This window comes from Eubalaena glacialis, chromosome X (assembly GCF_028564815.1).
Source record: "Eubalaena glacialis isolate mEubGla1 chromosome X, mEubGla1.1.hap2.+ XY, whole genome shotgun sequence".
NCBI classification, from domain to species: domain Eukaryota; kingdom Metazoa; phylum Chordata; class Mammalia; order Artiodactyla; family Balaenidae; genus Eubalaena; species Eubalaena glacialis.
The window spans coordinates 105,240,798-105,261,773 of record NC_083736.1 but is presented as its reverse complement, the minus strand read 5'-3'; the positions used below and the strand labels follow the sequence as shown (position 1 = coordinate 105,261,773).

Sequence of the window (20,976 nt, the reverse complement as noted above, 5' to 3'; positions counted from 1 at the left end):
GACGAGAAATGAAAAGTTACTGGGGTAATCCTGAGGTGGCCATCCACTAGCATGTGGGGCCCTGTGGCAGATGACTACCATGAGAGACGTCTTTCCCTTCCATTATATTGATGATATCCTGTAACCCTCAGAGTCTCTTTCCAGTTTAAAAGTAGCAGCCCTGCTCCAGGCTCTTTCTTTAATCTTGAGGCTGGGCAATTACAAGGTTTGCAGGCCTGCGAGGTACAGCCCAACACTAGATCATATGGTAGCTCGATTTTTAATTTTTTGGGGAAACTCCATACTGTATATCATAGTGGCTGTACCAGTTTACATTCTCACCGACAGTGCACAAAGGTTCCCTTTTCTCCACATCCTTGCCAACACTTGTTATTTGTTGTCTTTTTCATAGAAGTCATTCTAACAGGTGTGAAGTGATAGTTCATCATGGTTTTGATTTACACTTCCCTGATTAGTGATGTTAAGCACCTTTTCATGTACTTGTTGGCCATTTATTTGTCTTCTTTGGAGAAATGTCTATTCAAATTCACTACCAATTAAGTTTTTTAATTGAATTACTTATTTTTGGCTATTGAGTTATGAGTTCCTTATAAATTTTGGATATGAATCCCTTATCAGGTATATGGTTTGCAATATTTTCCACCTTTTCATTTTGTTTGTTTCTTTTGCTGTGCAGAAGCTTTCACTTACTGATTTTTTTGATCTTGTTGCTTATACTTTTGGTGTCATATAAAAAAAATCATTGCCAAGACTGATGTCGAGGAGCTTTATCCTTGTTTTCTTCTAGGAGTTTCATGGTTTCATGTCATGAGTGTATGTCCCTAATCCATTTTGAGTTAATTTTTGGGAGTGGTGTAAGATAAAGGTCCAGTTTCATCCTTTTGCATGTTAATATCCAGTTTTCCCAACACCATTTATTGAAGAGACTATCTTTCACCATTAAATATTCTTGGCTCACGTCAAATATTAATTGACCATGTGTGTGATGGTTTATTTCTGGGCCCTCAATTCTGTTCTAATGGTCCTTGTGTCTATTTTTATGCCAGTACATACTGTTTTTTGTTTTTATTTATTTATTTATTTATTTATTGGCTGCATTGGGTCTTCGTTGCTGTGTGCGGGCTTTCTCTAGTTGTGGAGAGTGGGGGCTACTCTTTGTTGCGGTGCGCTGGCTTCTCATTGAAGTGGCTTCTCTTGTTGTGGAGCACAGGCTCTAGGCATGCGGGCTTCAGTAGTTGTGGCACGTGGGCTCAGTAGTTGTGGCTCGCGGGCTCTAGAGCGCAGGCTCAGTAGTTGTGGCGCATGGGATTAGTTGCTCCGCGGCACGTGGGATCCTCCCGGACCAGGGCTCGAACCCGTGTCCCCTGCATTGGCAGGCGGATTCTCAACCACTGTGCCACCAGGGAAGTCCCTACATACTGTTTTAATTAGTGTAGATTTGTACTATAGTTTGAAATCCAGAAGTGGGAGTCCTCCAGCTTTGTTCTTTCTCAAGATTGCTGTGGTTTTTTTGAGTCTTCTTTAGTTCAATACAAATTTCAAGTTTTTTTTCTATCCATGAAAAAGGCTATTGGAATGTTGATAGGGATTGCATTTAATCTATAGATGGCTTTGGGTAGTATGGACATTTAACAATTAACTCTTCTGATCTATGAATACAGGACGTCTTTCCATTTATTTGTGTCTTCATCAACTTCTTTCATCAATGTCTTATAGTTTTTAGTAAATAGATCTTTTACTCTCGGTTTATATATGAAGTTTATTGTGTTCTATATCTTAATTTTATATATTGCTACTGCTACTTTACTAAATTCTTTTATTATTTATAATTTTCCATTGATTCTTTTGGTTTTTCAGTTATATAATTATACCTGCAAACACATTGTTTTATCTCTTCTAGATTTATATTTTCAATTGCTTTCTCTTATCCAAGTGTACTAATACATATAATGCAATGTAAGTAGTAGTAGAGACAGTGAGCATACTTTAGTAGGGAAATCTGTGAAATTTACTAATTGAGAAATATGCTGGTTTCAGGGCTGATGATTGTATGAAAATATCCATAGATTCCTATTTGATTTAATGCTTTTTAAAAAATTAATGGTTGCTGAATTTCATGGAATGCCTTTTAGGCATCTAATAAAGATGATTTTTTTTCTTTTTAGTTTTATTAATATGATAGTTGTATTCATTTGTTCTTTCTGTTGAATCACCATTGCATTCTCAAATAAAACCCAATTAGTTATATAATCCCAAATAATATGTTATTCTTAATGTGCTGCTGGATTCTGTTTGCTAATGTTTTATGTACACTTTTTGCATTAAATATTTATAAGTGATACCAGACTGTAGATTTCATTTGGATGTCAATGTTATGCTTGCCATACAAAAATAATATGGAGATTTTCTTTTATATGGTTTGTAATTGTTTTAGAAACACTGGAGTTAACAGATCTTTAAAGGTTTTGTAGAATTCCCTTGGGAAGCCATATACATCTAGTGCTTTTTTTGCAAGTTAATACTTTATGACTATCTCTATTTTTTTCTATGTGAAATAGTCTCTTTAGTATTTTTAGTTTGACTGCAGTCAAATTTTGTAAACTATAATTCCTAGGGAATTATTTATGTTTTTAGATTTTAAAATTGAATTGCATTTATTTGTGCAAAATAGTCTCATTTAAAACAATTGATGGTTGTTTTCCACTTTTCATTTCTGATTATGTGCATTTGTGGTGACTTTCCCCTTTCCATTAGGTTATTTAATAATGCAGTATTAAAATTTTTTTTGCAGTGAACCAGCTTTATTGTTTATTTATGATTGCTATAGTTTTCTATTTTCTAGCTCATTAATATCTGATTTCATTATTTCCTTAATTGTTTTTCTTTATTTTTAATTATGGATTTCTTTTAACTGAGTGGTTCATTTATTTTGATTTTTCAATTTTGTTGATGGAGGTATTTAATTGCATAATTTTCCTCTGACAACTGCTTTTGCTGTATTCCATTGTTATGTATAAGAAATTCTCCAATTTTTGTTTTATATTTCTACTTTGACCTAAGGGTTGCTCACTAGCATGCAAGGTGGAAATATCTTGTAAAAAATGTGTTTAATTTCTAATTTTATCACACTGGAGTTAGAGAATTATGTCTGTAATATTTCCCTTTTTTGGAATTAAGATTTTTCAAAACAACCAAATATTCAGTTTTCATAAATTTTTAATGTACACTTAAAAAAAGATATATTCTTTATAATCCAGGGTACCAGAGATAATATTTACCTATACAATATTGATTACATCATTATGAATTATAGACTGAGCATTACAAAATCTTTCTTTGTCTGTGTTAATGCTTTTTAATCTGAATTCTACCTTGTTAGATATTAAGAGCTTGACTCTTGCTCTCTTTTTATTTGCTTGTTTGGTATGAAAATAAGTATCCTTTTACTTTTAACCTTTTGAATCTCTGTATGTTAGATGTGTCTTTGTATAAAGTATAGGTTTGTATTCTGCTTCTTCAGTTAATCTAAAGTATTTTTCTTTTAATCTGTGAGTCATGACTATATTATGTGTAATATATTTAGTGTCAGTTCTGTTCTCTATCAAACTCTGTAGCTAAAGTTTTTTTCTATGAGATCTTTCTCATACTAATGTTGCTCTTTAGGAAGATTTTATTTTTTGTTCTGATAATTGCCATTATATTCTTACTATCCTTAATCTTGTTTTTTAAGGTACTTTCTGTTAGTTTGTTACTATAAGCATTACTGAAAAGAGCTACAAATCTTTTTTTTTTCATTTTCCTTTCCCCAACCATCTAAATTAAAGTTATATCCCTATATTCCCAATAAAAATATATATAAGACAATCAACCAGCTTATTCTACTTACCATTGATTTTCCCTTCTTCTCACCGTGATTTTTGATAGTTGCAATATATCATCATTAGAACCCATATCATTTACATATATTCATTCATCCTTATTCCCATCATTTATTCTTAGTGATGTAGTTAAATATATTTAATGCTCACAAGCACTTCAATATTTCCTTGATAGTCTGAAGCTCATTCCTCAGTTTAGGCAGAGTGAAAAATCATAATGCCACTACTGCCTCTACTGCTACTACTATCTATGAGATGTCCTGCCTGGTCATAATATATATGATTTTGGATTGTGAATTTATGCTTAATGTAACTTTACCCGTGGAAATCCTGGAAAGCCTGGTTTGAGGGTCCATTTCTCTGTTAATGTGTACTAGGTTCTGAAAGATGCCAACCAAGGATTAAGCTAATTTCTCAGTTTATATTTTCTTGGATCACATAGCTATTATACCTTAAAACCAGAAGACCAGATATAGACATAGTCAGGCCTATTGATAGGATACTACCCTCAGGAAGCTGTTATCTACTCAGAGCCATATGTATTTTCCCAGTTGTTTTCTACCCATTCACTGAGTATTTAGTTATATCAAGTTTTTCGAGGGTGAGAAAGTTCTTTTGCAACTCTCTACCTTGTATTGGCCCAAGGCTATGTCACCTATGCCTACGTGGCAGATTATTGAAATACAAGCCTCTTATTTAAGGAGATTGACAAATATTTCTAGGGCTCTAGTAGGCTTAGCTTCAGTGTACCATTTTGTTTTACAGCTGTCTTCAGTTTTAATCCATGGGAATTCCCCTTGCTTTCCTATGAGCTCAGCTATGTATTGATTTGGAAAGATATTTATTAGGTTTGATCCATCATTTCTGCATTTTTGAGATTGTTGGGGCTGTATGTCAAAATATGTAGTTAATCATATTGCTGGAGATAGAAGTCTTGATTCATAGTCCTACCAAACTAATTTATACCCTCATTACTCTCACCTAGGCAATTATGAGATCCTTATTTCCCCCATTTCAGTCTCCAGTCTTTTTCACACTGCATTTCAACCCTATAAATTAGTGCATGATTTTTTTTTTTATAAATCACTGCAGTAATCATTTCCTTCTAAAAATTTAATTAGATGTCTATTGCTTTAGTCTGATATTCAAACATACCTACTGTCTGGTCCTAATCCATCTTTTCTCTCTAGTCTCTCTACTTTCTTTGTATTCTTTGCAATCCAGCCACATGCAATTGCTTGCAGTTTCTAAGGTATTACAACTTTTATTCCAGTGTTATTTTGTTCATTCTGCTTTCTCTATATAGGAATTCCTATGTTTCTAAATCCCTCTGAGAGTGCCAACGTGATATGGTTGATCAGCAGAATTGGAGTGAAACATACATGAGTTCATTTTCTATCTCTGCTGCTTCCTAGCTATGTGGTCTCAACCTCAATTTAAAAAAAAAAAACTGTGGAATATGGAAAACATTTCTCTAGTTATAAATTGCTGGGAAAGTAAAATGAAAAAACATATGTAAACATATTTTTTAAACTGAAAATTGCTGTAAAATTACAAGTATTTGCTTTTGCTTGCCCTCACTCATTCTGTAAGGCCAAGTTTAACTGCCACATCCTTCCTAAAACCTTTCCTGAGTCCTCTCTAGTACAGTCAGCACTTTATCAGTATTTAACACATGTTATTTTGTATTGTCAGTTGTCCCCAGCTCTTCTATTCCAAGTTAGAATGTGGATTTCTCAAAGACAGCGACCATGTCTGACTCCCCTTGCCCAACTTCTTAAATGTTACAGGTGCTCAATAAATATTATTTGAAATATCAAGTTCTCAAATACATCAATTTAGGGTGGGTATAAATATACCAGAAATACACTTTAATTATATCATTTTTATACCAAAATGATTTATAGGTATTGACTCCCTTCTTAAAAATAATCTATTTTTTAAAACTAGTACTTGTGATAAGGTTTCCTCCAGGCCCTTTGGTACAGCAGATGTGGTACACTGATTTATTCAATATCTATTTCAACTCTTAGGCTATCCTTCTGAATGGCAGATGCTAGCAAGCTAAAAGTTACAGTTCCAAAATCCTTTGGTAGCTAAGCTTTCAGGTTTCCACCAGAGGCATTCACCCAACACTTGCATTCATAACTGCATTAAATGTTAGGAGAGACACATATATAAAACATCTATTTTGCTGGTATAGATCTGGGGAGCCGTGTGTGGTTCTGCATCCAGCAGTTCTGTTAGTAGCTCTCTGATTTCCAGGTCATAACTCGGGTGACATGGTACTTTTTCGCAACACTCTTTACAATGGTGTCTTAGTTTTCCTGATTGCTGATTGTGGTGTAGATATCAGCTCCTGCGGAGGGACAATTCTGTGTTGTTCTGGGAATTGTTCTTGGCTCCCAGTCTAAATCTTGCTCACTTATACCTTCTAATGATTTCATAAGCACAAAATTCCCTGTAATAAAAATCTTTCTGTTCAAAATAGCTAGAGTGGTTTGTTTTATAGATGGATACTTCTTATAACTTCATTTCTGAAGTTCTACATTATTAATTATGTCCTGTAGGTAAAAATGTCCAAGCATCCTAATTTTGGTATACTAAGAATTGAGTTTTCTTCCTATTTCAAGTTGCATGAACCAGTTTTCCAAAAACTGGTTGTATCAGTTATCTAGAATGGTCTCAACTAGGCAGTGTGAGAGCTCATATATAAAAATCTTTATTTTACTTAAGCTTTTATTGCCTTGCATAATCTTGACTATTCTAATATTGCTAATGTAATAAAAGCATCCAGGAGAGGACCAGGAAAAAAATAGAAAAAAGTTACAAAAATATTAAAAATAACTGCTATCTAATGGAGATAGAAACAGGAAGACAAAAATAAAGAATTTGACCATGATCATTTGGTTATGGCTAGCCTATCATGTGACCTTCCAGTTTTTTCACAAAGCAATTCTTATAAATGTTGAAGAGTTTGCCATAACAGGAAGCATACTTAAAGCCATTGGTCTACTGTTTGGGTCATTTACGTCAAAGATAAAAGGGGTGGTGATCAGAATGTCAGTCTGGACACAAAATCTTTTTTGAACATCTGATGCTTTGCACATGCAACTTCATGCTCAGTTAGTCTTGCAACAGTGTGTACAAAATCCTGTTGCAAATTGCACTCAACTGCTTAAATAGCTCTTTTGAAAACTATTTCTACTTATTTTCATGTAACACTTCACTTTCTTCCATGCCAAGAGGCATTCTTAGAAATTTTCTCTTGGCAAAATTACCAGTAGTTTTGCAGGGCAAGGGGAGTATGCATCAATTTTCTCTGAGGGGAGGACCAAACAATGCAAATGTGCAGGTTAGGCAGAACAGAACTTAATGAGTTAAATTCTTTTTCAAGAGAGCTTACTTTTTATGCTTCTACGAGAGCCTTAATAATCACAGGCAAATAAACTCACTCAAAATCCTTGACAAAAAGAATGCCACAGTAGCTCAAAATGGATTGATGAAATGTTTGAAAGCCTTTTATTATAATTCTGCAAATTCGGAACACTTCTGTGAACAAACCTTCCAAAACAGGAATTTTTCATTTGACTGCCAGAATAAGCACAACAGCATTAGCTTCATTCTGTGTATAGTCATGAAGAGATGCCTTTTGATAATCTGTAAGCCTTATAGTAGCTTTGCTTATTTTATCTATGATCCTTGCATTTAGCCTTGATTGGGCCTTGCTCTTATCTAGTCAAGCTAGCTCACTAAATAGAAAGCTATTACTACACTGTCCAGTTTTCCTACCTCCTAGATAGATCCAGTACTGTTATCTTCCATGCTACCCCCATGTAGCTTACTACACAGGAGTCTGACAGACCTGCCTAAAAAAATCCAGCTTTTGTCACTTAACTAGATGATTTTAGGCAGGTTACTTATGTACTCTGAGCCTCAGTTTCCCCGACTATAAACTGGGAATAATAAAGGCACCCATTCCACTGGATTGCTTTGTAGATTAAATGAGGATAAATGTCTATAAAGCACCTAGCACATTGAATGGCATTGTAGTAAAAGTTAATGTTAGTTTTCTTTTTCTCTTCCTCTTTTCCACAGGCATGACCTTTAGTCTATGATATGTGATTAGCTACAAGTGTTTGGGGGTGTTAGTTGGTGATATTTGTTATATGATGTAAATTTGTAAGATGAAGTATCTTTAATCATAATCAGGTGGTTGATTTGAACCCTTGAGCAAAGGAAGCTAATTACCAAAAAGATGTGTCATATACAAACTTCAATACATGAGGTGGAATTTTCTAAGAATGTCATTACTTTCACCTATTTTCAAATGAAGACGAAGAATATCTGAATGTGAATCTATCAACTTTTGTGGCACCAAATAATTCTCAATTCATTTAATGACCATAAAATTTTAATAAGGAGTGTGTTCAAGGAGCATTTTCCCTTAAATCACTTTTTTTGTTCACTTTCTTTTCCAATATTTCTAGCTCAGGTGCTAAGAAATATTTATTAAAGACAGTCCAAAGTTTAAAATCACCTCAGTAGGCGTTGCAAATTATACCTTCAATTGTAATAAAGAAGAGATTTGATCATAAATTACTTCTCTGAAACACATTTTTATGGATTCTAAACTAATTAAGTTGGAAAGTCTCATCATCTCCAGAAATCCATAGAGGAGGGAAACAGTTCTTCAAAGAGAAAGCAGTTCTTACAAATCTTAAAACCTAACACTTAACCATATCAGAGTGACTTGACCAGATGAAGTAGTCAAGTGGAAAAAACCCAGGACTGGGAAATTAAAAGGACTGTGTTCTAAGTCCATGATAGTAAACTTATATGCCCACAGGGGTCAGTAAAATAATGTAAATGAGTGAGCTGGGCCAAATGCAGTGTCTCAAAAAATGGTGGAACTGACAGTATATCTAATGAGATGGCAGTTACTTGACTCCTACCAATTGTTGCATTGTAGGAATTTGAGTCCAGTATTTCCACGGGATCCAATTTTTAAGAAAACCCGGACATCCAGATTTTTATATAAATTCTGCCAATTTTTACATGTTGACAGACAAGTCAAATCTTGTAACTTTATGTGGAACCAAACAAAACATATCTTCTGGGTTGGCCACTGTATGACTATAGCTCTCGTCTTGTTTAATCATCACTTAGTTGTGTGATCCTGAAAAAGTCATCTAAATACTTTGTGTCTTAGTTTTCTTATTTTCTATATGCGGTAGATTAGGAACAGGCAAACTATGGCCTGTTTTGTGAATAAAGTTTTATTGGAACACAGCCAAACTCATTTGTTTACATATTGTCTATGGCCACTTTATGTGACAACAACAGATTTGAGTAGTTGTGAAGGAGATCGTGTCCAACAAAGCCAAAAATATTTAATATCTAGCCCCTTATGGAAAAAGTTTGCTGACCCCTGGGGTAGATCATTGGTTCTTTATGTATTAAAAGAGTTGCTGGAAGAGAAAGTAGCAAGTTCTAAACAAGTACACACATGTAACTATTCTTCAAAAAGAAAGATTATGAAAATGAATTGTAGATTTTATTATTGGCCTCAGTCATTTTATCCTTCCTGCTTCCACACTCTTTACCACTCTTTACTCTTTGCCCCTTGCCCCTGGACTCAAGCATGTGACTTGCTTTGGCTAATTGAATATTAGCACATGTGACACAGAGGCTCAAAATAGGCACATGAATTGGTGCCCATGCTTTTCTATCATTGTCATCACCAGGAGAACTGCCAGGGCCGGCCTTTTAGAACAAGGGTAGGCAAACTTTTTCTGTAAAGTAACAGATAATAAATATTTTAGGTTTTGCAGGCCATATACTTCTGTTGCAACTACTTCACACTGCTTTTGTTGTGCAAAAGCAGCCATACACAGTATGTAAACAAATGGGCAGGTCTGTGATCCAATAAAACTTTAGTTATAAAAACAGATGGTAGGCTGAATTTAGCCCACCAACCCATAAATTAGAGGAAAAGAGACATGTGGAGCAGAGCTGAGTCACCCTATCTACCCAAGCTGAGACAGCAGACCAGCCTGCTAACCCACAGACATGTGAGCAAACCCAGACAAGATAAGCAGAATGGCCTAGCGCAATCTCAGATACTCCAACAATAAGTACTTGTTGTTTGCAAATGGGATCTTGAGGTTGCTTGCTAGACAGTAAAAGCTAACTGATTTAGTGATTATGAAACCAAGTCCTTCTAATACTGAGTTTCCCTGAAGAGTTTATGATTTACCTCTCTATCCAAAACTTTATTCCTTTTCTTGTCTCACCCCTATTCCCCTCAGAACTGGGGAGTATCAAAAGGGGGGATTGAAACTGAGCAGGAATCTGTAGGGCCTTCCTGGGTACAAAAGCCCTTCTGTGTTCCCCACTTCTTTAAAAAAAGGCATTAGTCTTCTAGGCCTTTCTCAAGTGCCAAAGAGCACACTCAGGTGTTACTAATTAGAGAAGTGAGTAATGCAGAAACAAAGGAAAAGCAGTCAAGCAAGAAAAGTAATGGTAGTTTAAACAATAGTTCAGTGACAAAAGAGAATTACAGGACCCCTAGTTCCTACTGAAGGGATATACACAACAATCTAATGCATATATTTGAGCTGTTCTGTAGGAAATAAGACCCCCACCTAGGTGGAGCATGGTGACTACATGATGACCACAAGCATGTAGATCCCAGACTGACTGGAACCAAAAAGTTGAGGAAAAGTTCTTTTTTTTTTTTTTCAACATCTTTATTGGAATATAATCGCTTTACAATGTTGTGTTAGTTTCTACTGTATTACAAAGTGAATCAGCTATATGTATACATATATCCCCACATCCCCTCCCTCTTGCGTCTACCTCCCACACTCCCTATCCCACCCCTCTAGGTGGTCACAAAGCACCGAGCTGATCTCCCTGTGCTATGCGGCTGCTTCCCACTAGCTATCTATTTTACATTTGGTAGTGTATATATGTCCATGCCACTCTCTCACTTCGTCCAGCTTACCCTTCCCCCTCCCTGTGTCCTCAAGTCCATTCTCTATGTCTGCATCTTTATTCCTGTCCTGCCCCTCGGTTCATCAGAAACATTTTTTTTTTTTTTTAGATTCCATATATATGTGTTAGCATACGGTATTTGTTTTACTCTTTCTGACTTACTTCACTCTGTATGACAGACTCTAGATCCATCCACCTCATTACAAATAGCTCAGTTTCGTTTCTTTTTACGGCTGAGCAATATTCCATTGTATATATGTGCCACATCTTCTTTATCCATTCATCTGTCATTGGACACTTAGATTGCTTCCATGTCCTGGCTATTGTAAATAGTGCTGCAATGAACATTGTGGTACATGTCTCTTTTTGAATTATGGTTTTCTCAGGGTATATGCCCAGTAGTGGGATTGCTGGGTCATATGTTAGTTCTATTTTTAGTTTTCTAAAGAACCTCCATAGTGTTCTCCATAGTGGCTGTATCAATTTACATTCCCACCAACAGTTCAAGAGGGTTCCCTTTTCTCCACACCCTCTCCAGCATTTATTGTTTGTAGATTTTTTGAGAGTGGCCATTCTGAATGGTGTGAGGCGATACCTCACTGTACTTTTGATTTGCATTTCTCTAATGATTAGTGATGTTGAGCATCCTTTCATGTGTTTGTTGGCAATCTGTTTATCTTCTTTGGAGAAATGTCTATTAGGTCTTCTGCCCAATTTTGGACTGGCTTGATTTTTTGATATTGAGCTGCATGAGCTCTTTGTATATTTTGGAGATTAATTCTTTGTCAGTTGCTTCATTTGCGAATACTTTCACCCGTTCTGAGGGTTGTCTTTTCGTTTTGTTTATGGTTTGCTGTGCTGTGCAAAAGCTTTTAAGTTTCATTAGGTCCCATTTGTTTATTTCTGTTTTTATTCTCATTACTCTAGGAGGGGGTCAAAAAGGATCTTGCTGTGATTTATGTCATAGAGTGTTCTGCCTATGTTTTCCTCTAAGAGTTTGATGGTGTCTGGCCTTACATTTAGGTCTTTAATCCATTTTGAATTTATTTTTGTGTATGGTGTTAGGGAGTGTTCTAATTTCATTCTTTTACATGTAGCTGTCCAGTTTTCCCAGCACCACTTATTGAAGAGGCTGTCTTTTCTCCACTGTATATGCTTGCCTCCTTTATCAAAGATAAGGTGACCATATGTGCGTGGGTTTATCTCTGGGCTTTTTATCCTGTTCCATTGATCTATATTTCTGTTTTTGTGCCCGTACCATACTGTCTTGATGACTGTAGCTTTGTAGTATAGTCTGAAGTCCAGGAGCCTGATTCCTCCAGCTCCATTTTTCTTTCTCAAGATTGTTTTAGCTGTTCGGGGTCTTTTGTGTTTCCATACAAATTGTAGAATTTTTTGTTCTAGTTTTGTGAAAAATGCCATTGGTATTTTGATAGGGATTGCATTGAATCTGTAGAATCCTTTGGGTAGTATAGTCATTTTCACAATGTTGATTCTTCCAATCCAAGAACATGGTATATCTCTCCATCTGTTTGTATCATCTTTAATTTCTTTCATCAGTATCTTATAGCGTTCTGCATAGAGGTCTTTTGTCTCCTTGGGTAGGTTTATTCCTAGGTATTTTATTCTTTTTGTTGCAATGGTAAATGGGAGTGTTTCCTTAATTTCTCTTTCAGATTTTTTGTCGTTAGTGTTTAGGAATGCAAGAGATTTCTGTGCATTAATTTTGTATCCTGCTACTTTACCAAATTCATTGATTAGCTCTAGTAGTTTTCTGGTAGTGTCTTTACGATTTTCTATGTATAGTATCATGTCATCTGCAAACAGTGACAATTTTACTTCTTCTTTTCCAATTTCGATTCCTTTTATTTCTTTTTCTTCTCTGAGTGCTGTGACTAAAACCTCCAAAACTATGTTGAATAATAGTGGTAAGAGTGGGCAGCCTTGTTTTGTTCCTGATCTTAGAGGCAATGGTGTCAGTTTTTCACCATTGAGAACAATGTTGGCTGTGGGTTTGTCATATATGGCCTTTATTATGTGAGGTAAATTCCCTCTATTCCTGCTTTCTGGAGAGTTTTTATCATAAATCGGTCTTGAATTTGGTCAAAAGCTTTTTCTGCATCTATTGAGATGATCATATGGTTTTTATCCTTCAATTTGTTAATATGGTGTATCACTTTGATTGATTTGTGTATATTAAAGAATCCTTGCATTCCTGGGATAAACCCCACTTGATCATGGAGTATGATCCTTTTAATGTGCTGTTGGATTCTGTTTGCTAGTATTTTGTTGAGGATTTTTGCATCTATGTTCATCAGTGACATTGGCCTGTAGTTTTCTTTTTTTGTGACATCTTTGTCTGGTTTTGGTACCAGGGTGGTGGTGGCCTCGTAGAACGAGTTCCTCCCTCTACTATATTTTGGAAGAGTTTGAGCAGGATAGGTGTTATCTCTTCTCTAAACGTTTGATAGAATTCACCTGTGAAGCCATCTGATCCTGGCCTTTTGTTTGCTGGAAGATTTTTAATTACAGTTTCAATTTCAGTGCTTGTGATTGGTCTGTTTATATTTTCTATTTCTTCCTGGTTCAGTCTGAAAAGGTTTTGCTTTTCTATGAATTTGCCCATTTCTTCCAGGTTGTCCATTTTATTGGCATATAGTTTCTTGCAGTAATCTCTCATGATCCTTTGTATTTCCACAGCGTCAGTTGTTACTTCTCCTTTTTCATTTCTAATTCAGTTGATTTGAGTCTTCACGCTTTTTTTCTTGATGAGTGTGGCTAATGGTTTATCAATTTTGTGTATCTTCTTAAAGAACCACCTTTTAGTTTTATTGCTCTTTGCTATTGTTTTCTTCATTTCTTTTTCATTTATTTCGGATCTGATCTTTATGATTTCTTTCCTTCTGCTAACTTTGGGGATTTTTTTGTTCTTCTTTTTCTAATTGCTTTAGGTGTAAGGTTAGGTTGTTTATGAGATGTTTCTTGTTTCTTGAGGTAGGATTGTATTGCTATAAACTTCCCCCTTAGAACTGCTTTTGCTGCATCCCATAGGTTTTGGGTCATCGTGTTTTCATTGTCACTTGTTTCTAGGCTTTTTTTGATTTCCTCTTTGATTTCTTCAGTGATCTCTTGGTTATTTAGTAGTGTATTGTTTAGCCTCCACGTGTTTGTAGTTTTTACAGATTTTTTTCTGTAATTGATATCTACTCTCATAGCGTTGTGGTCAGAAAACATACTTGATATGATTTAAATTTTCTTAAATTTACTAAGGCTTGATTTGTTACCCAAGATATGATCTGTCCTGGAGAATGTTCCATGAACACTTGAGAAGAAAGTGTATTCTGTTGTTTTTGGATAGAATGTCCTATAAATATCAATTAAGTCCATCTTGTGTAATATTTCATTTAAAGCTTGTATTTCCTTATTTATTTTCATTTTGGATGATCTGTCCATTGGTGAAAGTGAGATGTTAAAGTCCCCAACTATGATTGTGGTACTGTCGATTTCCCCTCTTATGGCTGTGATCATTTGCCTTATGTATTGAGGTGCTCCTATTTTGGGTGCATAAATATTTACAATTGTTATATCTTCTTCCTGGAAATATCCCTTGATCATTATGTAGTGTCCTTTTTTGTCTCTTGTAATAGTCTTTATTTTTTAATTTATGTATTTTTTTTAAAAAATTTATTTATTTATTTATTTATCTTTGGCTGTGTTGGGTCTTCGTTTCTGTGCAAGGGCTTTCTCCAGTTGCGGCGAGTGGGGGCCACTCTTCATCGCGGTGTGCGGGCCTCTCACTGTCGCGGCCTCTCCCGTTGTGGAGCACAGGCTCCAGACGCGCAGGCTCAGTAGTTGTGGCTCACGGGCTTAGTTGCTCCGCGGCATGTGGGATCTTCCCAGACCAGGGCTCGAACCCGTGTCCCCCACATTGGCAGGCAGATTCTTAACCACTGCGCCACCAGGGAAGCCCCTAATCTTTATTTTAAAGTCTATTTTGTCTGATACGAGAATTGCTACTCCAGTTTTGTTTTGATTTCCATTTGCATGGATTATCTTTTTCCATCCCTTCACTTTCAATCTGTATGTTTCCCTAGGTCTTAAGTGTGTCTCTTGTAGACAGCATATATATGGGTCTTGTTCTTGTATCCTTTCAGCCAGTCTATGTCTTTTGGTTGCAGCATTTGATCCATTTATATTTAAGTAAATTATCAATATGTATATTCCTATTACGATTTTTTTAACTGTTTTGGGTTTGTTATTGTAGGTCTTTTCCTTGTGTTTCCTGCCTAGATAAGTTCCTTTAGCATTTGTTGTAAAGCTGGTTTGGTGGTGCTGAATTCTCTTAAATTTTGCTTGTTTGTAAAGGTTTTAGTTTCTCCATCGAATCTGAATGAGATCTTTGCTGGGTAGAATAATCTTTGTTGTAGGTTTTTCCCTTTCATCACTTTAAATGTGTCCTGCCACTCCCTTCTGGCTAGCAGAGTTTCTGATGAAAGTTTAGCTGTTAACCTTATGGGGATTCCCTTGTATGTTATTTGGTGCTTTTCCCTTGCTGCTTTTAATATCTTTTCTTTGTATTTAATTTTTGATAGTTTGATTAATATGTGTCTTGGCATGTTTCTCCTTGGATTTATACTGTATGGGACTCTGCGCTTCCTGGATTTGATTGACTATTTCCTTTCCCATTTTAGGGAAGTTTTCAACTGTAATCTCTTGAAATATTTTCTCAGACCCTTTCTTTTTCTCTTCTTCTTCTGGGACCCCTATAATTCGACTCTTGGTGTGTTTAATATTGTCCCAGAAGTCTCTGAGATTTTCCTCAATTCTTTTCATTCTTTTTTCTTTTTTCTGCTCTGCAGTAGATATTTCCACTATTTTGTCTTCCAGGTCACTTATCCGTTCTTCTGCCTCAGTTATTCTGCTACTGATTCCTTCTAGAGACTTTTTAATTTCATGTACTGTGTTGTTCATCATTGTTTGCTTGCTCTTTAGTTCTTCTAGGTCCTTGTTAAACATGTCTTGTATTTTCTCCATTCTGTTTCCATGCTTTTGGATCATCTTTACCATCATTACTCTGAATTCTTTTTCAGGTAGGCTGCCTATTTCCTCTTCATTTGTTTGGTCTGGTGGGTTTTTACCTTGCTTCTTCATCTACTGCATAGTTCTCTGTCTTTTCATGTTGTTATCTTACTGTGTTAGGTGTCTCCTTTTCGCAGGCTGCAGGTTTGTAGCTCCCGTTGTTTTTGGTGTCTGCTCCCAGTGGGTGAGGTTGGTTCAGTGGCTTGTGTAGGCTTCCTGGTGGAGGGAACTGGTGGCTGTGTTCTAGTGGGTGGGCCTGGATCTTCTCTTTCTGGTGGGCAGGGCCGCATCTGGTGGTGTGTTTTGGGGTGCCTGTGTACTTAGTATGATTTTAGGCATCCTCTCTGCTAATGGGTGGGGTTGTGTTCCTGTCTTGCTAGCTGTTTAGCATGGGGTGTCCAGCACTGGAACTTGTTGGCCATTGGGTGGAGCTGCATCTTAGAGCTGGGGCGGATATCTCTGGGAGAGCTCTTACCGACTGATATTACTTGGGGCTGGGAGGTCTCTGGTCGTCCAATGTCCTGAACTCGGCTCTCCCACCTCGGAGGGTTAGGCCTGATACCAGGCCAGACCACCAAGACCCTGTCAGCCACATGGCTCCAAAGAAAAGGGAGAAGAAAAGAAAGAAAAATAAATAAATAATTAAAATTTGAAAAAATAATAAAAAATGAAGAGAGCAACCAAACCAGTAAACAAATCCACTGGTGATAACAAGTGCTAAAAACTAAACTAATATAAACATAAAAATCAGAAACAAATCTGTCACAGACAGCAAACCCTCAGTCTACAGTTGCTCTCAAAGTCCACCGCCTCAATTTTGGGACGTTTCGTTGTGTATTCAGGTATTTCTCAGATGCAGGGTACATCAAGTTGATTGTGGGGATTTAATCCGCTGCTCCTGAGGCTGCTGGGAGAGATTGCCCTTTCTCTTCTTTGTTCTCACAGCTCCTGGGGTTCAGCTTTGGTTTTGGCCCCACCTCTGCCTGTAGGTTGTCCTCAGGTGTCTGTTCCCTGCCCAGACAGGAAGGGGTTAAAGCAGTGGATGATTAGGGTGTTCTTGCTCACTGAGGCCATGGGGAGGGAGAGGTACGGTAGTCATAACTGCAATGCGGGGCGAGCAGTGGCAGAAGCCAGTGTGACGTTGCAACAGCCTGAGGCATGCCGTGTGTTCTCCTGGGGAACTTGTCACTGGATCATGGGACCCTGGCAGTGGCAGCTGCACAGACTCCCGGTGTGGGGGGGGGCGGCTGTGGATAATGACCTGTGGTTGCATACTTTATTCTTGGTGGCAGCAGCAGCAGCATTACCATTTCATGTCTGTCTCTGGGTCTGAGCTGATAGCCGTGGCTCACGTCTGTCTCTGGAGCTTGCTTGGGCGGTGCTCTGCCTTCTGTGGGCACATGGGGAAGGAATCCCTTCTCCTCATGCACCCCGAAACAGTGGTGTCTTGCCTTTTCAGCAAGTCCAGACTTTTTCCCGGACTCCCTCCTGGCTAGCTGTGGTGCACTAGCCCCCTCAGGCTGTCTTCACGCAGCTAACCCCAGTCCTCTCCCTGGGATCTGACCTGCGAAGCCCGAGCCTCAGCTCCCAGGCCCCACCTGCCCCAACAGGTGAGCAGACAAGCCTCTCGGGCTGGTGAGTGCTGGTCAGCACCGATCCTCTGTGCAGGAATCTTTCCGCTTTGCCCTCTGCACCCCTGTTGCTGGGCTCTCCTCCATGGCTCTGAAGCTTCCCCCCCCCCGCCGCCTAACCCCCATCTCCGCCAGTGAAGGGGCTTCCTAGTGTGTGTAAACTCTTCCTCCTTCACAGCTCCCTCCCAGATGTGCAGGTCCCGTCCCTATTCTTTTGTCTCTGTTTTTTCTTTTTTCTTTTGCCCTACCCAGGTACATGGGGATTTTCTTGCCTTTTGGGAAGTCTAAGGTCTTCTGCCAGCATTCAGTAGGTGTTATGTAGGAGTTATTCCACATGTAGATGTATTTTTGATGTATTGGTGAGGAGGAAGGTGATCTCTACGTCTTACTCCTCCGCCATCTTGAAAGTCCCTAGATTAAGATTCTTGAAACATCACTTTGACCTCCATCCAATCAGAAGAAGGTCCACAAGCTGATCATGTACACTGCAACCCTCATCCCTAATGTTACCTTTAAAAACCCTTCCTTGGAAGCCATCAGGGAGTTTGGGTTTTTAGAGTATTTGCTGCGCATTCACCTTGCTTGGTGCCCTGCAATAACTGCTGTATTTTCCTTCACCACAACCCAGTGTCAGTAGATAGGCTTTGCTGAGTGTTAGGCGAGTGGACCTCAGTTCAGTTTGGTAACAATTATATTATTAAATGGTCATCTAAAGGAGAAGAAACTCCTGTGTAAGGAGTTTGACAAAACTGAGACATACGTGTACACACACACACCCCCACACACAATGGAACTAAATGGATTTACAGATATCTTGTGTCTACACTAATGAGAGTAATTAAAATTTAGATTGCTTACTATTGTGGGTGAAGCACTATGCTAAGCTCCATACATAATCACTAACTCTCAAAACTGCCTTGTAATACAGATTTTAAAAATTATCTGTTTTTTTCACATGAGGAAACTGAAGCTTATCAAGTAGAACTTGGCCAAGGTTGTAGATATATTAAGTATCAGAGCAAAATCCACCTCCAGATTTCTTAAAGTCCAAATGACTGGACACACTATAGGTATCTGAAAAATCAGGTAATATAATATTTCTCAATTCAATGTTAATCACTTTATTTCCTTCCAGTATAAGTTTTTTTGGTTGGATAATTTTTTAATAAAATGAGGTACACACCACTGATATTAAGAATAGCATATGCGCAAAAGAAAACAACCCTTTTGGCTAAGGGCTGGAGAAGGAAGAAAAAGCATGAGAAATGGGAAACGTGGGGTGGGGGTGGGAGAGAGTACAGTCTTAGTTGTAAACAAGTGAAAAAGATCTAAAAGTTGTGGGCGGACTCAGTGCCTGCGGCAGGATCACAAGGCACACACACCACCCAGCCAACCCCACTGTCAACGACCCTCAAGATTGAGGGCCCATAAATGACATGTGTACAGATTTCTTTAATCCTAGGCTTAAATGTATGCCAACATTCTCCAATCCAGTGGTGCACTGACACACGCCTTCTCCAAACACGCTGGCACATGGGCCCAGCTGACCCGGGTCCAGCAGCCCAGCCAGGCAGGGGCACACAGAGGGCGGCATCTTCGGGAGGAAGGTCAGCTGTGCTGGGGAACCCACGCAAGAGGGGCCCTGAGTCTCAGACCCTCTGGAGGCACCAGCCAAGACACCTCAGGGCGTGCATGATCTCCAGGTAGACCGTACCTGACCTTCGGCTCTGAAGACACATACATAAATGGGCATAAATAAAACCCTCCAAAATCTACATTGAAGTCTAACGGAGACGTGGCTCGCACAGCAGATCTGGTAAAGGCACCGTCGTGCAAGGCCTTCAACTCTGACCTCGCTCTGACCGCAGCAGTGCATATGGGCAAGGCTCACACCCGAGTCTAAAGTGGAAATCACCATGTGTGGACACTGCAGACTCAGGGCAGTGATGCTTGTTGGAAAAAGAACAGTGTTTGTTAAACCTTAAAAAAAAATGAAATACACCAACTACAACTGTTTAGGTTATAAAAGTTTCTAATGTAGCAGCAGAGGATATTTATAGACAAAATATATTTTTAAGAAAATAGCTAAAAAAATCAAAAGTGATAAAATTATAAAATTTTAAAAATATATCTTAAGACAAAATATTGCCCAAAACATATAAAACTTAATTTTAGAAAATTCATCTGTCTAAAGTTGGATGAGGCTGGATGAGGAAGGGCGCTGGCATCCTCTGGCGGGGCTGTATCAGGACACAGACAAGGGCCCAGGGCAGGCGCGATGACCGGCTGCGGAAAAGCCTCCCAGCGGGGAGGGAGGGAGAGAGAGGGGAGCGGGCCAGATGCTGTTCTGGGTCGTTCTCCTAATCTCAGACAAACCAAAGGCCAGCCCCGGCTGCAGGGCAGCGGGCAGTCACACCCCCAGTGCGCCGGCTGTTTTCGTCGGCCTCACAAACACATCTGCTATGTGCCCCAGTCGCGGCTCAGGTCTCCACCAGGATATCCACCACATGGTCCAGCCCGTCCTGGCTCAACTTGACACCGCCCAGCATGCCAGTCAGCACAGCGTCCAGGTCGTAGTAAGAGCCGTCCACGTCGGAAAACAGTTCCTCTACCGCACCGGGGCTTTGACTCTCCAGTGTTTCAAATATCTGATCGAGCGACTTATGAAAGCTTCCTCTGTTTTCTCGAGGACCGTGCCTGCCCCAGACGCCACCCGGAGAGCCTCCGGGAGCCTGTACCACTGGGACCACTTGGAACTCAGAAGCCAGGTCTCCGGGGTCAGGGGCCGGGTGCACCCCCTCCCACGCGCAGCAGCACAGGATCTCCGTGGATACTAGGAGGTCGCGCGACGCCCGCCCCGTGGTCTGGGGCACTGGCACGCACCATCTCCCATCCTGGGTCATCTCTTGAATCTGCAGGTCCGTGTTGGTGACGAGAACTGAACGGCACAGGTTGGGCTCCACCAGCATGTGGCACAGCTGGAGCTTGACCAGCGACATGTCCAGGAGCGACTGGCGCTGCAGGCTGTAGGCGGGCGCGGCCTCCTCGTCCTCCGTGCGCTTCCTCTTCAGCCCTCGAGCAAACATCGTGCCATCTATGGAAGGACGTAGCCCATGGGCAGTGCCAGGTCACCCAGAGGCTGTGTCGGTGGGTGGGGTCACGATGATCTCAGAAGGTGACCTGTGAGCGTTCCCCCTCCTCAGACATCTGGCAGCCCGCATCCACTCCGCTTGCGGCACTGCCGCCGAGGGAGGGGCAGGGCTGCCGGGGAGGGGCCTCCAGTATAATTTTTAAAAGTATCTTTTAAGTGTTTGTAAATATCTTGATAGGGTAAAAAATCCTATTAAGACAAAACCAATTAAAACATTTCCTACCTTCCAGGATGAATC

General features: G+C 39.1%; 1 protein-coding gene across 1 annotated transcript; it reads right to left on the bottom strand.

The window, feature by feature from the left end:
* Nucleotides 1–20,067: 20,067 nt before the first annotated feature.
* LOC133081878 (cell division cycle-associated protein 4-like) lies at nt 20,068–20,673 on the bottom strand. The gene has a single exon (XM_061178203.1). The coding sequence runs from the start codon at nt 20,671–20,673 to the stop codon at nt 20,068–20,070; it is 606 nt and encodes a 201-aa protein (XP_061034186.1).
* Nucleotides 20,674–20,976: the final 303 nt, after the last annotated feature.

What these genes read in the sequence shown, in the direction of transcription:
- LOC133081878 (XM_061178203.1), bottom strand. Translation starts at nt 20,673, where the DNA reads ATGTTTGCTCGAGGGCTGAAGAGGAAGCGCACGGAGGACGAGGAGGCC.